At 37.4% G+C, this 14,065-nt stretch overlaps 1 protein-coding gene across 2 annotated transcripts in view; it reads left to right on the top strand.

Moving 5' to 3' along the window:
* LOC113219835 (CTD small phosphatase-like protein 2) overlaps nucleotides 1-14,012 on the top strand; it is a 110,306-nt gene extending 96,294 nt beyond the window's left edge. For both annotated transcript variants that reach the window (XM_026447832.1, XM_026447833.2), the window contains exons 9-13: nucleotides 1,538-1,600; nucleotides 1,705-1,784; nucleotides 6,048-6,174; nucleotides 8,139-8,234; nucleotides 10,887-14,012. In XM_026447832.1, the coding sequence (XP_026303617.1) occupies nucleotides 1,538-1,600; nucleotides 1,705-1,784; nucleotides 6,048-6,174; nucleotides 8,139-8,234; nucleotides 10,887-10,952 (432 nt within the window). In that variant the 3' untranslated portion in view covers nucleotides 10,953-14,012. The remainder of the gene's footprint in view (nucleotides 1-1,537; nucleotides 1,601-1,704; nucleotides 1,785-6,047; nucleotides 6,175-8,138; nucleotides 8,235-10,886) is intronic.
* Nucleotides 14,013-14,065: the final 53 nt, after the last annotated feature.

Here is a 14,065-nt window from a genome sequence, read left to right as displayed (position 1 = left end):
AGAACAAGACTCCTCAAAAAAAAGAAAAAGACTAATAGGATTAAAAACAAGTAAACCTTTATCTAACGCAGGGAAGGGGACAGAGTGATATTATTAGCATAGTAATGATCATTCAAAATTTGTCTTCTGGCCTGGCTTGGTGGCTCATGCCTGTAATCTCAGCACTTTGGGAGGCCAAGGCGGGCAGATCACCTGAGGTCAGGAGTTTGAGATCAGCCTGCCCAACATGGCAAAACCCCATCTCTACAAAAAGTTAGCCAGTTGTGGTGGCGTATGCCTGTAATCCCATCCCCTACTTGGGAGGCTGAGGCAGGAGAATCACTTGAACCCAGGAGGCGGAGGTTGCAGTGAGCCGAGATTGATCGCGCCACTACACTCCAGCCTGGGCCACAAGAGTGAAATTCCGTCTCAAAACAAACAAAATTTGTCTCCTATAAGTGCTCAGTTCTTAAGGAAATTATCTATTTTGCCTTAAAATATTCCCAGAACTAGATTTTTGTCATGGGGGCATTTTTGTGTGCATATACATGGATGCCAGAATTGAAACTCCACTAAGCCTAGATTTGAATTTGTTGCTACCACAAAGTGTTTTGTTTGCTTTTAATCTGAATCTGTGAATCTAGTTCAATAAATACTTGTTATTTGTGGTATCTGAAATTATAATAGTCACCTTTGAATGAAGTACAGTATTTTTCTTTCTGTAAAATTTTGTAACAAAATGAATACAATTTAGAGGAGTCAGAATGTAAATAGTTTTAATGGATGCTCATGGCTTTTTTGAATATTAGATTATAGGAGCTATATTAAATGTAGGCAAAGAGAGACACAGAAATAATAAAATAATGTATGTAAAGCAGCTCTGTGGTTACTGTAGTCTTTTCTGATACCAGTAGGTTTTGAGAACTGTTGTGTTTGACTATTAGAATTTTAATCTCAAGTAACCAATAGTGCTAATTTAGATGTCACATCTGAATCATTAAATGTAGAATAGCAAGATTGATTTCTGAAAAATTGAGGTTATTTAAACCCACCAATCCAGACGTTTCCTTTTGAATATTATTTACTTTGGTATAAATATAAAATAGAGATATTTTTAGCAGGTGGTTGTTTGAAGGAATTCTGAGTAATTATTGAGGAAGGTCATTGAGACAGGTCAGCTAGAGGTGGACACAATTGGATGGATTCTACCTGGCTGGAAGATGGAGCTTACTGGTGGATCAAAATCTCAGAGGGAAACTTTCCATTTTTAGCTTAAATGTTTATTAAAATTACATTCCAGTGAAGTACTGTATGCTGCTATTTTATTAGTAAAAATGAACTGATCATCAGTGATTATTATTATCCCACCAAAGAGATTGTTTTAAGTGATCGCTTGTATGTGAAATATATTTGGTTTGAGTGGTACTTAGTTAATATTTCTATACTTTAAAACATGAACTTTTTAATTATAATCAAAGTTAGAATACAGCACATCTTAAAAAGAAGTGGTTTCCCATTGTATGTTTATTTGCTGAAATCTGTCTTTGTATTTCCTCAGGTTTATGTGAGATTAAGACCATTTTTCAGGGAATTCCTGGAACGAATGTCTCAGATGTATGAGGTAAACATGCTTAAGCTAATTACATATGTATTTTTATTTTATTCAATATAGTACCCATATTTAGACCATGTATAATGATTACTTCTTTTCCCCTGAATTTATAGATCATTCTTTTTACTGCTTCTAAGAAGGTGTATGCAGACAAGTTACTGAACATACTAGACCCTAAAAAGCAACTGGTCAGGTAAATTTAATTAAGAAATAGTGGAAATGTCTGTCACACTGATCTATGAAATTACTGATTCTATTTCATTTTAATGGCCATTTTCAGTTGGCTGCATATGTGTTGAATGGTGAATATAAATGAATTTTTTAAGCCCCTAAACTCTTTAAAAGAGTTCCTAATGATGGAACTCCAGACAGACGTTCTTTAAAGGATACAAAGATCCAGTGCCTTTATTCACTGTGACATCTATATCCTCATTTCTTTTGGGATTGGGGGAGACAGGGGTTTGGGGGGTTGTGTGGAATTTTTCCACATTGTGCATGATGTTTCATCTCCATACGTCTCTGAGATAATGCATGTTAATTTTACTTTTTAATGGCATAGAGAAATAAAATTTATTTTTTAGCAGAAAGGATCAAATTAAGCTCTTGCTTTTTTTGAAAGCAAATTTATCTTCCATGGAAAGAAAATGTTACATGAATCTGATTGGAAATTACAATGGGCTTAGTCACTCACGTTATCCTGACTGGACTTAATTCCTTGTGTGTGCCCTGAGCCAGCAGATGCAGTGTGTTCCTGGTTAGTGGGAGTGCCGTGGTGATTTTAAAACATTATGATAATTAGTTCCATTATTTTGTCAGCTGAAGTGAGATAGTAAGACTGCAGCAGTCTTGCTGTATCCTTTAAGATGAGGAGTTAATCTTTGAGTTTTTGACCAATAGCTGAGAGAGATGACACAAAAGGCTCATAAAAGCTTTAATAGGGCCAGGAGCAGTGGCTCACGCTTGTAATCCCAGCACTTTGGGAGGCCGAGTCCAGCTGATCACCTGAGGTCAGGAGCTTGAGGCCAGCCTGATCAACATGGAGAAACCCCTTCTCTACTAAAATTATAAAATTAGGTGGGCGTGGTGATGCATGCCTGTAATCCCAGCCACCTGGTAGGCGGAGGTTGCGAGATCGTGCCATTGCACTCCAGCCTGGGCAACAAGAGCAGAACTCTGTCTCAAAAAAAAAAAAACTTTAATAGCTGGCTGCTTGCTTGTTTGCTTGCTTGCTTGCTTTTCTCTCTCTCTTTCTCTCTCTTTTCTTTTTTGAGGCAATTCTCACTCTTACCTAGGCTGGAGTGCAGTTTGCGAGTTTAAGAGATTCTCCTGCCTCAGCCTCTCAAGTAACTGGGACTATGGGTGCATACTAGCACACCTGGCTAATTTTTTGTGTTTTTAGTAAAGATGGGGTTTCATCCATGTTGGCCAGGCTGGTCTTGAATTCCTGACCTCAAGTGATCCACCCACTTTGGCCTCCCAAAGTGCTGGGATTACAGGCGTGAGCCACCACACTCAGCCCAGCTGGGTATTAATTTTCTTAAATACTTTTCCCATGTTGTCTTACTGGAAAATCCTAAACTGTATTTTGTGCTGTTAACAGTCCTTTATTATTCAGTGGTTGCAAGTACGCTGAAAGACTTTTCCTAATGTTCATATTTTGGAGGGTTTTTTCTTCTAAATAAAGTTGTGGTATCTTTTTTTTAATCTAAAGGGTCAAAATAAGTAAGCTGCAGTCACACAAATGGGAAATAGTATTTTCTATTCACAAAAGTATATTGTAATTTATACTAATTTTACCTCACTTTACTAAAGTATACCCAGTGATTTTGTTTTGATGACTTCATTCATTATAATGATTTCTATTCGCCACCTCCAATATTCCAGGAAAACAGTGGTGAGCAACACAAGCTCTTCCCTCTTGGAGCTTTCATTTACAAAAGAGGAACAAATGATAGTCATGCTGTGACAATGTGTTATAAATTAACAATCCTCTTTTAAACCAGATTTATAAAACCTACACACTTGAGGGTTTCCATTTGTTCTTTCTAGTTGTATTTTGAAAAATCTGAAACAAAAGCTTGTATTTTTGTTTGTTTGTTTGACAGAGAGTCTTGCTCTGTCGCCCAGGCTGGAGTGCAGTGGTGTGATCTTGGCTCACTGTAAACTTCGCTTCCCAGATTCAAGCGATTCTCTGGCCTCAGCCTCCTGATAGCTGGGATTATAGGCGCGCACTACCACGCCCAGCTGATTTTTGTATTTTTAGTAGAGATGGGGTTTCACCATGTTGGTCAGGCTGGTCTGGAACTCCTGACCTCGTGATCTGCCCACGTTGGCCTCCTAAAGTGCTGGGATTACCGACCAGCACGAGAGCACCGCGCCCAGTCAGCAAAAGCTTTTCAAACAGTAGATTGTGAGTGCTATAGGGAATTGTCTGTGTCGGTGATAAGATAGACTCTAAGAAATTCCTATGATCTAGGCCGGGCGCCGTGGCTCACACCTGTAATCTTACCAGCACTTTGGGAGGCCAAGGCCTGCAGATCACGAGGTCAGGAGTTCAAGACCAGCCTGGCCAACATAATGAAACCCCATCTCTACTAAAAATACAAAAAAAAATTAGCTGGCCATGATGCAGGTGCCTGTAATTGCAGCTACCTGGGAGGCAGAGGTTGCAGTGAGCTGAGAGTCTGCCGTTGCACTCCAACCTGGGCAACAGTGGGAGACTCCGTCTCAAAAAAAAAAATAAAGAAGAAAAGGAAAAAAAGAAATTCCTGTTTCTCTAAATCTCATGAGTTTCTAAAGAAGCAAGTCTACTCACATGGAAGAATAGACTTTGATGACTGGTACAAACTGCTCTTTGATGACTGGTACAAATAGTTTTCTTCTAAAAATGCAAATACATGCTGTACACCCTCAGATTCCTGAATGAATAATTGGAAGGTTTTTACTGTAATTTAATTAAAATAACTGTAGTATCCACGTACAGATTCAGTTGTCTCCTGTCTCAGTGAGTTTGCCACTATTGGTGAAGAGGCATCAACAGTGACTTGAATTTACATGCTGTATCTGCCTTTCCAATTTCCTCATATCCAATTGTTTATAGAAATAAAACAATGAATCTTATTTAGGCCCAACCAAGGCTTGAATTAAGTTACTTAGTCTTTTTTGTTTGTTTGTTTTTTCAAAGTAGAACTGACTAAACCTTCCAAGGGCCAGATGATCATTTGACTGTGATTATTAAAGTCATTCCTTATAAGAAGGGGGAAAGAACTGCTTATACATTTTGTCTGTTAAATTCTTCCTTTTTGCCATACCAACTGGCACTGATAATTTTAAGGTTGAGTTTTTGTTTGTGCGTGTGTATATGTAGATTTTTTTTAATTCTTGGTAGCAGTGTGACATATTTTGTGGGTAGAAAATCCCCGTTTCTTGAAACTGCATAATTTAAAATATAGGTCCAAATAGGTCCTAGGTTTTGCAAAATTGTTAGTGTGATTAAGACACAAGGAAGACAACTTACCAATTATTAATATATACAGAATAGAGTACTTCAAGGTAGAAAAAAATTATTGTATGTATCAATTATTAGTAATGTTCAGAGGCTAATATTTTGGGTATAAATTGAGATTATAATAATCACTTTAGTATTATTGTAAATCCTTTAATAGCTTTCTAAAATGATGTAGCATTTTTCTATTTGGGTGAAACATGGGTTTACATTTATAATACTTGATACTTAAATCTGAATTCCTCATTTCATTTAATCTCTGTTTTTTCAAATGATCATACACATATACTAAAAGAAAGAGGGTTGTTTAGGAAAAGTTGAAATGATGGAATGTTTTGGTCTTGGGACCTTTTCTCAAAAAAAGTAAGGAAATCTAAAAAGCATTTTTCCAAATGCCAACACAGAAACATTCCTTCTTATATTTTCTATTCTGGCATGTACAGGGATAGGGAGGCTGTGTGGTCCACTGGTTAGAGCCAAGGACTGGGAGCCAGGAGGATCCTGGGTTCCAATGCGGGGCTAACCACTGACTTACTGTGTGACCTTGGGCAAGTCACTTGACCTCCTTGTGCCTCAGTCAACCATCTGGAAAATTGGTTAAAAAGCAGGACCTCGCTGACAACCAGATGCTGCATCTGAGCTGACCTTTCCTGGGTAAATAAATTACAAAAACAATTTAGAGTTTTTAATCCCCCTTTATAATTTAATTATAACATTTTGGGATAAACTCAAGTTCTTTAAGGCCTAGTAATATTTGGTTGTAAGCTTTCAGTAACTGCTAAGAATTTTTATAGTAAAATGGCAGCCCAACGTTTAGGCCCATATTTGTGTTTGAATTTCCTTCAAGAGAGAAAATAATATGGCTTAACCTATAAAGCCTATGGTATATATATGTGTGTATATGTAGAAAGGTTTTTTTTTGTTTTAATTTGTTTTTATTTTTATGTTTAGGCACCGGCTTTTCCGTGAACATTGTGTTTGTGTACAAGGAAACTATATAAAGGACTTAAATATTCTCGGAAGAGATCTTTCAAAAACTATAATAATTGACAACTCACCACAAGCCTTTGCATATCAGGTAGGAAGAAAGTTGATAAACAAACTCAGATTGGAAAAAATACAATGAAGACACATGCTGCCAAACAGAATATGATGGGAAGAGAATTTTCACTGGTGGAATTTCCCTTTAGTGTGTCATTGTTTTAGAATTAGAAATGACAAAGTAGTATATTCCTTTTGGAAACTTTTTACTTAAATGACATGCAGCATAAATGAAGAAAAACCTGAGTAAGAAAACTATAAGATAAGCATCATTTAATAGCATTCTTATCAGTTATTAAATCAATAATCAGTAATTTAATCAAACATATTTGAGTACTACAGCTATTTTAACTATGTTCTTCTGGTTATTTGGTTTAATGTTCTGAAATATTTTCTTAGACTATTTTATCAATATATTTGTACCTTTTGCTAGTACAACTACAACTATAGATGAGTCATCCTTCCTTTTTTTTTTTGAGAAGGAGTTTTGCTCTTGTTGCCCAGACTGGAGTGCAATGGTACGATATCAGCTCACTGCAACCTCCACCTCCTGGGTTTAAGCGATTCTCCTGCCTCAACCTCCCGAGTAGCTGGGATTACAGGCACCTGCCACCACGCCTGTCTAATTTTGTATTTTTAGTAGAGACGGTGTTTCTCCATGTTGGTCAGGCTAGTCTCGAACTCCTACCTCAGGTGATCCGCCGCCCCGCAGCCTCCCAAAGTGCTGGGATTACAGGTGAGCCACTGTGCCTGGCTGATGAGTCATCCTTTTAAGGTATATTTTAGATTATGAATATGTCCATGTGATATGATTTCTTTCTGTTTTCTTTTCTGTCTTTCTGGTTTTTTTGTTTGTTTTTTTGAGATGGAGTTTTTCTCTTGTCGCCCAGGCTGGAGTGCAGTGGCATGATCTCAGCTCACTGCAGCCTCCACCTCCCGGGTTCAGGTGATTCTCCTGCCTCCACCTCCTGAGTAGCTGGCACTACAGGTGCACACCACTATGCCTTGCTAATTTTTTTGTATTATTAGTAGAGATGGGGTTTTGCTATGTTGGCCAGACTGGTCTCGAACTTCTGACCTCAGGTGCTCCACCTGCCTCAACCTCCCAGAGTGCTGGGATTCCAGGTGTGAGCCACCGCAACCAGCCCCATGTGATAGAATTTCTTAGATTTGCTTCACAATAAGCCAGTCCAGAATCGGGATGATGGAAAGTGGATTGGAGTATAAACTAGATTTGTCTTTCTGTGTTTAAAAATGTCTATAATAAAAAGAAAACAAGGGAAAAGCTGTATAGGATATTATTTAGATCCTTACTTTTATTTGTTTACATTTAAAAATGTCTTTAAGAATTTCATCTTGGTTCCTAGATAAAATTATATCAATTATCCTTCATTTCATATACAAACATTTAGCCTAAATTTTAAAACATTTTATCCCAGAGATTTTTCACCATAAAATAAGTATGGCTTACGTTCTTGTTTCTAGGCTCCTCTTCAATGAAATACCATTAATTTGTTAAGTTTCTACTGTATTTCAGGTTATCCTGCTCGATGGGAATAGAATAATGAATGGGAGATATGGTCACTGTATTTAAGGGGGGAAAAAAGTATAGGCTTTTCTATATTCTCTTTAGATTGGTGGTGTCCCATCTTTCACAGTGCCTATCTAGCATTGTACTAATTGTAACTATTTCTTGAAAGAATAAAGGAATATTTTAGTTATATTAATGATCCTTGTAGAATGTGTTTTAATGGAACTTTCTTGTTTAGTTTTATGTACTCTGAGAAGAAATGACACTGAAAAACCAATAGGCTTCAATTTATTTCCTTATCCTCTGTCTCTTGCACTATTGAGTTGTCAAAGAAAAGTCTGGCGACATTACTTTTCAAAGGAACTTTTAGATCAGTGTTTACTTAATAAATCTTTGTTTATTTTTTAACTTTTTCCAAACTAGGCATAATATAAGTAAAAGAGGATTTAATTACTTATTTATTGTTTTAGCTTTCTAATGGAATCCCTATAGAAAGTTGGTTTATGGATAAAAATGACAATGAACTCCTAAAATTGATTCCATTCCTGGAGAAGCTTGTAGAACTGGTAAGCATAGCTTATCTTTTTCTGTTGTGTTTTTGTTAGCTCACCTATATTGAAATAAATCTTTTTAAATGTCTTTGCTTTATGTGTACTGACTTATAAAGTCAACTGTGAGCCAGGTCACAGGTGCCATCATAGGTGCCTGTAGTGCCAGCTACTTTAGAGTCTGAGGCAAGAAGATTGATTGAGCCTAGGAATTTGAGGTCATACTAGGCAACATAGTGAGACTCCAGCTCTTTAAAAAATAATAATGATGATAATAAAGTCATCTGTCATGGGAGATAAGGGCAAAGGTTGTAAAAGATTATGTGCGGCTGGGCGCCGTGGCTCAAGTCTGTAATCCCAGCACTTTGGGAGGCCGAGACGGGTGGATCACGAGGTCAGGAGATCGAGACCATCCTGGCTAACATGGTGAAACCCCGTCTCTACTAAAAAATACAAAAAACTAGCCGGGCGAGGTGGCGGGCGCCTATAGTTCCAGCTACTCGGGAGGCTGAGGCAGGAGAATGGCGGGAACCCGGGAGGCGGAGCTTGCAGTGAGCTGAGATCCGGCCACTGCACTCCAGCCTGGGTGACAGAGCGAGACTCCGTCTCAAAAAAAAAAAAAGAAAAAGATTATTTGCATTTTCAAACTTTTTTGTTTTTTGAGGCAGGGTCTTGTTCTGTCACCCAGGCTGCAGTGTAGTAACATAATACTACTCATAGCAGCCTTGACTTCCTGGGCTCAATCAATCCTCCTGGCTCAGCCTCCTGGGTAACTGGGACTATAGGCATGTGCCACCACACCTGGCTAATTTTTGTGTTTTTTTGTAGAGAGGGGATTTTACCATGTTGCCCAGGCTGGCCTCAAACTCATGGGCGCAAACTATCTGCCCAGCTTAGCCTCCCATAATGCTGGGATTACAGATGTGAGCCACCATACCCAGCCACATTTTCAGGCTTTATATATTATATTAAAATTATGCTTATCAGTATTTAAGAATTTATAGATTGAATGTCTTTACTATTTCAGTGGTGTTTCTCTTACAAGTTGCTTGGCAGTTGTGTTAGAAATAACATTAAATTGGCCGGGCATGGTGGCTCATGCCTGTAATCCCAGCACTTTGAGAGGCCGAGGCAGGTGGGTCACTTGAGGTCAGGAGATCAAGACCAGCCTGGCCAACATGGTGAAACCTCCTCTCTACTAAAAATATAAAAATGAGCTGGGCGTGGTGGTGGGCGCCTCTAATCCCAGCTACTCTAGAGGCTGAAGTAGGAGTATCACTTGAACCTGGGAGGCGGAGGTTGCAGTGAGCCGAGATTGCACCACTGCATTCCAGCCTGGGTGACAGAGTGAGACTTCGTTTCAAAACAAAACAAACAAAAAAACATTAAATTTTTCATTTTGATATTATAATTCACATCTAGAATTAATGCTTATGCCACCGAAATTTTATTCTGGGAATTCTATTTCTATATCACATGGAACACTTAGCTTTAAAGACCTATGTAGAAAGTAGAATTCTCTTTTACCTATCTTGGTTTGGCCTCTATTGCTTAATGAAACTTTGGCAGAGTGTAGTAGTACACACCTTTTTAATCCCACTGGTTTTGTTTGTTTGTTTGCGACAGGGTCTTGCGCTTTCGCCCAGGCTGGAGTGCAGTGGCGCGATCTCAGCTCACTGCAGCCTCCACCTCCCGGGTTCAAGTGATTGTCGTGCCTCAGCCTTCTAAGTAGCTGGATTACTGGCACCCGCCACCATGCCTGGCTAATTTTTTGTATTTTTAGTAGAGACTGGGTTTCACCACGTTGGCCAGGCTGATCTTTGAACTCCTCACCTCAGGTAATCTGCCTGCCTTGGCCTCCCAAAGTGCTGGGATTACAGGCATGAGCCACTGTACCCAGCAGTAATCCCACCATTTTGGAAGGCTAAGGTGGGAGGATTACTTGAGGCCAGGAGTTTGAGACTAGTCAGGTCAACATAATGAGACCTCATCTCTACATACATACATACATACATAAGCAAGCAAGCAAGCAGGGCATTGTGGTATGTGCCTATAATTCCAGCTACTCAGGAGGCTGAGGTGGGAGGATTGCTTGAGCCCAGAAGTTTGAGGCTCCAGTGAACCAGGATTGTGCCACTGCATTCCAGCCTGGGTGAAAGAGCAAGACCCTGTCATTCATTCATTCATTCATTTATAAATAAATAAACAAATCTTGGGAGGCCAAGGTGGGCAGATCACTTGAGGTCAGGAGTTGAAGACCAGCCTGGCCAACATGGTGAAACCCCACCTCTACAAAAATCACAAAAAATTAGCCAGACATGGTGGCTGGCGTCTGTATTCCCAGCTACTTGGGAGGCTGAGGCACGAGAATCGCTTGAACCCAGGAGGTAGAGGTTGCAGTGAGCTGAGATTGTGCCATTGCACTCCAGCCTAAGCAACAGAGCAGGACTCTGTCTCAGAAAATAAAAATTAAAAAAAAAAAAAATCTTCAATGACAATTTTAATAAATCTAAATTTAACTGTATCTGTGTAGTATTTCCATTTGGCAAACAAAATATGTCATAAAATAAAAACTGGTATGTTTTCTCTGCAAGGTAAGAATATCTATGTTATGAGGATCATATCTTTGAAATAATATGCCTTTTTAAAAATTGTCTTTTTTCCACACAGAATGAAGATGTTCGACCACACATCAGAGACAGATTTCGCTTGCATGATTTGCTGCCCCCAGATTAAGTACAAAGACTTGTCAAATCACTGAAGGGGGAGAGAATGCAGGACCCTTTTGGACTAAGACAAAAACATTGCCATTACTGTTGAAATTTTGCATTTTTGTACCCCGTCTTGCTTTTCTTATCTTTGGTGCCCAATAATAATCAAGGGTTACAGAAAGAGACTTTATCTATCTCAGATCGAATACATATAGTAGGTAGGCTAAAACAGAAGAGTCTTTAGAACTAGTGCAACTCCAGTGAAATTTTTTTATGTACAGGACATCTGCAGTTTATAAAGAATTCTGTTTCTGCCACCAGCAGTTTGACCTGTAGTCACACAGGATTTTATGATAATAACAGAGATGAAAATGGACTTTTATTTTCTCTCTGTTTGGTGCTCTAAGTGGGTTTGTAGCCACTTTTCTGTTACTTTATGATTCTCATTTCAACAGGAATGGCCAGTAAAAGTTGTTTTATTTTTCCTGTTAAGGTTTATAACCTTTTTACATTTTTGACCTGTATTAGATTAGAATTTCATTATGCATTCCGTTTAGTTGAGGCGCTTCATAGTTTTCTGGAGATAGTCAGTTTTTAGTTTTTTATTATACATTTGAATGGCCGTTTTCCTGCTTTGTCTGCCTGCACATTGTATATTTGTTTAAAAATATTCTCTACTTTTAGTCCATGTAAGTTTCATTTAGAAAGACATGCATTTATATTTTGTTTCTGTAATATTCTACTGTAGGTGAAATCTTTTCAAAAATCAAGAGACTGGGTAGATAAGAATATATGAATGACTAATATACAAAAGATTTAAACCATTGTGATGGCGTATATTCTCAAATGGTAATATCTTGCAATGGCACACAGATATAATGGATAAAGGTATACCTCAGACTTCACTGTGCTCACAAATCTTTGAGGAGAAAGTTTGGTCACCTGTTTGGCTTGATTTAGTTACTGCTGCCTTTGGTTTTCTCCAGGAATGAAGTATTCAGCACAGTGACTCAGTATTTTTAGTTATTTTGCATGGGCTGGTAGTACCTCTGTTATGCCCTCAGTTACAATCAATTTAAAACTGTGTAACAGTCTTGGTACCTAACAGTAGCTATGCATAATCCTGTGGCACAGTACACTCTCAAGCCACCAATGCAGTTAATATGCTCTCATAGTGGTTTTTCTATGCTATATGAAAATAGTCTTCAAGCCTTGGTTCTCTAATGCAGCTACCACAAGAGGTTGATATTTTTATAGTGGCGTGTAATCTCCTTTTCGGGAGGCTTTTTATGGAAGGTAGAATTTGTAAAAGTTCGTATGCTTTGCCTCTCAACTGCATTAACATGCCACAGGCTCAGACTGTTTTTGTGTAAAGGATGTCAAAGAACGGCACTTTTTCTAAAGAGAAGTTTGATATTTTGTATGCTTGTTAAGAAAGTACAGTATTGGAAATTAAAGGTGGACAACTGATAATTGAGGAGTATGTCAATTAATTTTTTATGTATATTACCTGTTTACTTGTACAACTTACTGTACAAATTACATGCAGCTTCATTTTCAAATGAATCCTTAAAATAAGGAAATCTTTTTAGGAAAACATTTAATTTTTGTATTTTTGATTTTAAAGGCATGAGTTATGTCAATTTTCAGTGTATTAATGAAGATTTTAACTTTTCATCAGGTTGAGTGTTTTCTTACTATATTATCTGTTGTGTATGTAGTTAGCATATTGTGTCACTGAACTGTTTAAAAATCTAGCATGTAGAGCAAGCCTGTTTTGTGGAAAATCCTTATTCATTAAAAAAATAATCATGGCAGATTTTCTGCAAAAAAAAAAGCAAAAGCATTTGCAATTCAGAATACTGATTTTTTTAATTTTATTTAAAGAAAGGTATTTTGCTTGCAGGAAAAAAATACTACAGATTCATTTTAATGAGAATCTTTGAAATGTATTTATCTTTAGGGCATCTGGGCATCTTTATGCTGTTTGTCTTCTGTCTTTCTTGAAATAAAATGTACATACGTTACCTTTACATATGCTCTTGCTCAAAATTGTGAACCTAGTTACATTTCTCCCTGCCCCCTTCCTTTTTATGCTCAAACAGCGAAACCCAAAATTTATATGAGATCTGAACTTTCAGCATGCATTCTGTTTGCTGAAAGATTTCCTGATTTAGTGCATTCTCAAAGGGCTTTCCCATAATCTAAAGGGAAATGTAAGCACCTATTCTCTTGTGCCTGTGGGCACTTCAATAATAAAAACCAACTTTTTAAACTAATCATCTTTTATCAATGATTAAGTTGTTTTCAGTCCCACGCTAGGAGAGTTCCTTTAAGTCAGCTGATCAAGCAGAAGATGCTTCCATAAAGAAATAAACTAAGAAAATTTTATATGGCTTGAGAAAATTTCTTGAGGCCAAATTAATATTTTTTTCTTCATTACTTTATTTGAGTCATTTTAAATTTGTTAATACAAAATTTAAGATAATTTACAGAGACAATTTAACCAGCTTCCTTGCACCTTAACATAATGTCTTGTCTTCCCATTATCCTCTCTTTTCTTTATCTGTTAGTAGACATAAAAAACTTCCATTTAGTTAATCAGAGGTGTATATTTTTTAAATTGAAATGTGCCCAGCCCCTTCAGCTCACACAGGAAACATGAACTCTTCAAAAACTGACTAGTAAATGCAGGAGAGGTGGTACCTGGTGAGACACAGCGAAAGTGACCTGTATACACATTACAACTCTGGAGTACATATTAAAGTCATGCTATTTCCAGTGGTAAATGTCTGACTTTTAAGACATTCTTTTAAATATTTGTATCATTGTTAGGATGTTTTAATCAGTTGTTTTTTAATTCCATGTAATATATGTAGCCCTCATCAGATTTATATCACCGTATTTCTCCTTGTGTCCTAAGAGAATTGATGACAATTCGTAACCATAAATTGTTTTATATTAGCTAGTATGTATATTTATTTTTACCCAGTGGCTTTATCTGTTTCCCAAAATTTGTTTGGGATTTGTTGAAAGCATTGTGTAACTTCTATAAACGGCTATTTTCTTGTAACTGTCAGTGAAATGAATGTGTACATTGTTTTTTTTTTTTTTTTTTTTTTTTTTTTTTTTTTTTTT

The sequence above is a fragment of the Piliocolobus tephrosceles genome, unplaced genomic scaffold (genome assembly GCF_002776525.5).
Source record: "Piliocolobus tephrosceles isolate RC106 unplaced genomic scaffold, ASM277652v3 unscaffolded_108, whole genome shotgun sequence".
NCBI classification, from domain to species: Eukaryota; Metazoa; Chordata; class Mammalia; order Primates; family Cercopithecidae; genus Piliocolobus; species Piliocolobus tephrosceles.
The sequence above is the reverse complement of the archived record's forward strand: the minus strand, read 5'-3'. Positions and strand labels throughout refer to the sequence as shown.